General features: G+C 37.6%; 1 protein-coding gene across 4 annotated transcripts; it reads left to right on the top strand.

Annotated features, from left to right (window-relative positions):
* The first annotated feature begins 241 nt into the window (after positions 1 to 241).
* On the top strand, positions 242 to 5,826 carry LOC143877995 (Tetratricopeptide repeat (TPR)-like superfamily protein). Of its 4 annotated transcripts, none has more exons than XM_077380374.1 (8): positions 242 to 421; positions 523 to 665; positions 816 to 1,004; positions 2,255 to 4,554; positions 4,671 to 4,878; positions 4,994 to 5,130; positions 5,337 to 5,397; positions 5,494 to 5,826. In XM_077380374.1, the coding sequence occupies exons 1-4, from the start codon at positions 416 to 418 to the stop codon at positions 3,801 to 3,803; spliced, it is 1,887 nt and encodes a 628-aa protein (XP_077236489.1). In that variant the 5' UTR covers positions 242 to 415; the 3' UTR covers positions 3,804 to 4,554; positions 4,671 to 4,878; positions 4,994 to 5,130; positions 5,337 to 5,397; positions 5,494 to 5,826. The 4 variants fall into 4 exon arrangements, with proteins under 4 accessions (XP_077236489.1, XP_077236487.1, XP_077236488.1 ...); XM_077380372.1 differs by having other exon boundaries at positions 5,247 to 5,397; XM_077380373.1 differs by having other exon boundaries at positions 5,337 to 5,826.
* The last annotated feature ends 284 nt before the right edge of the window (positions 5,827 to 6,110 follow it).

Here is a 6,110-nt window from a genome sequence, read left to right as displayed (position 1 = left end):
CTGAAGAACCGGACCGGACCGAACCGATTATGTTCGGTCCGGTTCGGTTCGGTCCTTCTGTGTACTACGGTTCGGTTCGGTTCTTACGGTTCATGGAACCGAGAACCGAAAAAAAAGGAACCGAGAACCGAGAACCGAACCGGTTGGCCACCCCTATATCATACCTGTGTGAAAAGACGACATATACCCCTATAAACCTGGGCCATAACGAATACGGAGGACAGATTGTAAAGGTCGTAAATGTCCTCTCACGTGAGCATTAGGAAGAACATTAGAACAAGGGCGGGGAGAGGGAGAGAGATCCGCTGTAGGAAAGGAGAAGCGAAAAAGAAAAGAAGAAACCCTCAGATACGATTTTGAAATCCGTTGGGTAGGGAAAGGATAGCCAAAAAGAAAGAAGAAACCCTCAAATCAAATGGTGGTAAGTACACAGTCTCTATTTTTCTCTTCAACCTGATTTTCCTTTCCATTTCATTTTACACATGTTTTATTCCTTCAATCCCTTTTTTTAATGGCATTCAGTCGATCATTGCGAGCGGAGATCTCCCGTATTTTATTCCGATTATCAACACCAATCTCAGAACCCTATCCTTCCTCAAAGGCATCGCTACTATTTTCGCTAACATCTTCTCCAAAAAATCCACCATCGACCTCCCGAACGAAAGGTAGTTTAGGAATTTTGTTTCTAGGGTTTAATTTTCTTTGAATGATTTTCTAGGGTTTAATATTTTGAAACCAATTGAGAGTCCCTATTTCCTTTCATTGATACCACGTAAGTCTCTTCATTTGAAATAATTTAATGTTTGAGTTTGCAGGCTTGATGAGCTATCCTCTAGCGCGCTTGAAAACCTGGAGTTGAATGTTGAGAATCCTTGCCAGATTAAAACCCAAGATTGGTTTTTTGATAGAAAGAAGGACTATAATGATAATGAGGATTCTGTGTCTGTTTTCAATGCGTTGGACACAATGCTGAGGGACAGTTTGGAGCGTTTGAAGAAGATAAGGTCCGTTTCTTGTGTCTAGTTATTTTGACTTAAGACCGGTTTTTTCGATATACTTGTCATTTTGCTCTAGTTTTGTACATGGATTTTAAAAAAAAAACATTGATCGTTTGAAGATAGTCTGTCCTTTCATTGTTACCTGAAGTTGTGCTATCGAGTTGAAGTCTAGTTCTTATCTAAAGACTCTAATCATCCAAGGAGTCTACTTCTAAAATGCAAAGCAGAGCTAAATTTTTTTAACTGTTCAAGCTACTCTATTCAGGTGATAGATACATGTATTCCAAACGTGCAGGAAAAAAAAAGTTAACATGTTTTCAATCTTTCTGCTGAAACTTAAATTGTCATTGTTTAACCCAATTCATCCACTCTTCAATGGATTTTGATGTATTTAGGATTGTATACATTCTTTAAACCCTACAACATGGTATTTAAATCCCGTTCCATTGACCTTGTATGCACTCCGAAACAAAAAATATTACTGGGATGTTCCCTAGTAAACTCTGTCAGAAATACACTGAATCCCAGTCAACTCTATCATGTTGAAAATCTCAATGACTTGAGAAATCTGGATTCTGGGATCTTAATGCAATGGATGCTTTTTGGTGAATGTATGATCCCTGTTTAGAGCTTGTGATAAATTTGTCTCACCACTTTATGAAGCAGATTGTTGATAAAGTCACTGGATTTCTTCTTTGGGTAGTTTGTTACCTTGATAATTCTACACAAACTTGTTCTAGGTTCGATTCGTGAGGTGAACGATGCAGCCTCAAGGGCCACAGTCACTGACTTGAATGAATAAAAGTTACAGGAGGTCGAATTGGGCTCTCGGTGTAGCATTTTGAGATCTTTGTTTATCTGATGTTCTAGTGCCTTGTATTTTATTGGTGATTGATCATCAGGTTTGGACTGTACACTGTACACTCTGTAGTATAATTTGTTAATTTCACAACTCTGTAGCCACGATTTTTCCACCCAAAAAGTGAAAGGACCTCTTCATCGCTGGTGGACGTGGGCACACTGCTGAACCCTGTAAATCTGTATCTTGATTTCTCCATGCTCTTATTTTCTACTGTGATTATTCTCTTTGATTGTCTCCATTTTGTCATTCTTTGTGACATACCCGGTCGAGTATTGAATTTTCTTATGTAATATACTTCTGTGAGATATTGTAGGTACTAATGAAATGGAAATGATAACTTATCTCTATCATGATTCTTTAAGTTCTCTGATTTACTTTCCATAAAATTGTGCAGGGAAAATATAATTATGGCTGGGACTTGTAGATCAAGAACTTCTTGCCTTGGATTTTTAGAATATGTTTCTGATCCCCATTTCACAGGAAGTGCTGCCATGATTAGGGTATTATGTGTAGAAGGAAAGTTAGGAGCAGCTCTCCAACTTCGGAATGAAATGCTAAGGCAACGCATTGTTCCAGATGTATTTACGTACAATCACCTTATGAGTGGGCTCTGCAAGATGGGCGACCTGCCAAAGGCAAATTGGCTTCTGAAAGAGATGTTGGAAGTGGGTGTGTCCCCCAATTGTGTTACGTATAACACTTTAATTGATGGATATTGTCGTCATGATAATGTAGATGAAGCTATCAATCTTGTATTTTCTATGGTCAAAAGTAGCATTAGACCTAACAAAGTGACTTGCATTATACTTGTTCATGCCCTCTGCAAGAGGGCTCTATTGGAGGATGCGAAGAAACTTCTCTCAGAGATTTTAGAAGAGCGAGAGGTCCCGAATTTAATCACTTCAACTATACTTATCAATGGTTGTTTTAGGGATGGCGATGTGATTCAGGCACTTGAACTTTGGGATGAGATGTCCAGAAAGAATCTGCAAATTGATGTAACTGCTTATAATGTACTCATTAATGGTTTCTGTCTTATTGGGAATATGAAGCTTGCGTACAAATTTTTATGTGAAATGTCTAAAAAGGGTTTTGTTCCAGATATAGTTACTTATAATACTCTCATGAATGGGCACTGTAAAGAAGGAAAATTGAATGAGGCTTGTAATATTTACAAAGACATGTCTACTGCTGGCATAGGACCTGATCACATCTCCTACAAAATTATTATTCGAGGCCTTTGTCTGCATGGCCACATCCACAAAGCTACCGGGTTTCTTTATGATATGTTAGAGGATTCAATGGTTCCTGAGCCTCTTATTTGGAATACTGTGATTGATGGATATGGAAGGTGTGGAGATTTTAACCATGCTTTCTGCTTTCGAGATCAAATGGTAGCTTTGGGTGTGCAACCAAACATCTTTACTTACAATGCATTAATTCATGCTCAAGTTAAGGGTGGAAGCATAGTAGAAGCCTTATTGCTGAAGCAGGAGATGGTCTCGAATGGGTTTTTTCCCGATGTGGTCACCTATAACCTGTTAATAAATGGTGCATGTAATTTTGGTCATATTCGTTTTGCGCTCCAATTGCATGATGAAATGCTAAGAAGAGGGTATCAGCCTGATATTTTCACTTATACCGAGTTGATTCGAGGTTTTTGCATGAAGGGGAAAATGCAGGAAGCCCAAGATCTTTTTGGCAGGATGCAAAAATCCAGCTTAGTTATTGACCATGTACCATATAAAATACTTATTAAGAAGTATTGCAAGAGGAGAGAACTGATAAAAGCGGTTAAACTCTATGAGGATATGGTGGGAAGGGGGCTTGTGAGCTGCCCCTCTACTTATTATTCTATCATCTCTGAACTTACTAAGGAAGGATTTACTCAAGATGAAATTCACGAGTTTAACCAGATGGATGCATTGACCTTGAAAAAATAGAGTTTGCTTTTTATATTGACCTATTTTTTCATTCAGACAGCTCTATAGATTCAGGACCTCTGTCTGCTGGCATATGGTCTGGTTTGGCTGTGCATCTGCCAGTAGCTTTCTCTTACAGGACTTCCACTGACTAAAATAAATTCATTTGTATCTCTAGTATTTGCAGTATTTTGGGCACACCCTTGAGCGACAGACTAGGTTCTGTCATTAGTCACTTGGAGTCTGCACTTGTACTCCAAGGGCGAATAGTGGGATTCGATGCCACTTGTGGAGATCTGGACAGTGGCTGTAAGAACCATGAACCATTGCAAGAACACAAACAAGAAGTCTGACTTTGCATTCCTCCATGGAGGGATAAAATCTGTGTCCAATACAATGAAACAATAATCATAACTGAACTGTTGAGGAATGAAAACCCAAGCAACTCTCAATTATACCTAGTGAACTTGGATTAAATGCCATGATCTAGTTTTTACCCAAATTGTTGCTACCAGAAATGGTAGGAAGGTTAGCTGCAACGAAGTGCAGAAAATAAATATTTTATAACTGGAAGCATCCAGTAATCGTGAGATTCTGAAGTGGGAGATATTCCAAGTAGAAGATTCCTACAACGATAACCCAAACATACCTTGAGAAGGCAACTTCATAAAAATGGAGGCTACAGCGGTCAAACTTATCAGTTGTGACTTTTGTTTGTGAGTTGATAATGGCCTAAGCTTCTAATTCAAGACATTTTCACTACCGAAGCACTGTAAGTTTCCTAATCTGACTAAATCTCTTTGAAGTCCTAGTATTTCGATGTATGTTAAATTTTCATATTCCCAATCTGCAATCAATCACCATTTGACTATGTTAATGCATGTACAGTTTGAGTCTTTGAGATCCCTTTTCAAGTTTCAACTTCATAAAAGTGGAGGCTATAGATATGCAACTCATCAGTTGTCCTAGATGCCTTTGTAAGTGAGTTGGTAATGGCTGCTTTTAGGTAGTGACACATGTAATGCATGAGAGCATTCATGACCAGAAAAGCAGAAAAAAAGGCTTACATTTCAAGCATTGCCAATCCTGAAGCACTGTAAGTTTCCCAATCTGATTGCATCCCCATAAAAGCCCTAGAATTTTGATGTATGTTCAACTTTCCTGTTCCCATTATTAAATCAATCACCACTTGACTCTGTTTATGCATGTAGGAGGCTACAGGGGTACAACTTATCAGTTGTGATAGATTCCGGTAATGGCCTGCCTTTAGATAGTGCACGTGGAAATGTATATGGAAACTAATGACCAAAAAGCTTATATTTCTAGACATTATCATTACCGAAGCACTGTAAGTTTGCTAATCTGATTGCATTGCATTAAGGTCCTAGAATTTTAAAGTACGTTGAATTTTCTGATTCCCAATATGAAATCAATTACCATTTGACTCTGTTTATGTATGCACAGTTTGAGATCCCTTTTCAACCAGTTGCGATAGATTATGGTGAATGACTTGGTGAACTTTGGAAAAGAACTGATAATAATTTATGCCATCAGGAAAATATGAGACTTCATGGAAAAGTACCTTATGTCGGACTAGTCATTCACACTATCCAAGGTACAGTTGCTTAATTTCTTTGTATTCCGTTTTTTATCTGTGATCAAAGATCAAGTGACAATTCAACTGGTTATAAACGATCTGTGTCCAAACTAGAGTGAAGAAAGTTACATGCTGCAGACATTTTACTTTATCAAATTAGACTGAGAAGGAGAAGTGTCATTTGTCAGAGTTGCTCAGCAAACATACTCAACTCAATTGTTGCCTCTTAGCAAATATATGCTTCCAAATATAAATATAGTTTGTTGGGCAGGTGCTACTTTTCCAACATCAATTTGTAATTTAATTTCTTGGTCTCAAGTTGCTCAGCAAACATACTCAACTCAATTGTTTCCTCTTAGCAAATATACGCTTCCAAATATAAATATAGTTTGTTGGGCAGGTGCTACTTTTCCAACATCAATTTGTAATTTAATTTCTTGGTCTCAAGATATGTTTCTCATGAATCAATAATTTTCCAGTACAAGTTGCTGCACATAATGATCAGGTTCACATGTAGCCTTGGTTTTAAATTTCTACCGAAATCGATACGAAAAGAATGAAATGTTTTACGTTTCCATTCCCACCGAAATGCATATCGAAACTGAAACGCATACCGAAACCAAAATTGTTAAGTGTATTAGTGGTATACTATATTAGTATATGTTATATAATTATATTTATATGAATTGCATGCGAAATGCAATGTATATATTATGTATAAATATTTATAT

The sequence above is a fragment of the Tasmannia lanceolata genome, unplaced genomic scaffold (assembly GCF_043159265.1).
Source record: "Tasmannia lanceolata isolate RefF3 unplaced genomic scaffold, GAP_Taslan_0.1 ptg000005l, whole genome shotgun sequence".
NCBI classification, from domain to species: Eukaryota; Viridiplantae; Streptophyta; class Magnoliopsida; order Canellales; family Winteraceae; genus Tasmannia; species Tasmannia lanceolata.
Note: the sequence above shows the minus strand (reverse complement) of the source record. Positions and strands in the feature narration are given on the sequence as shown.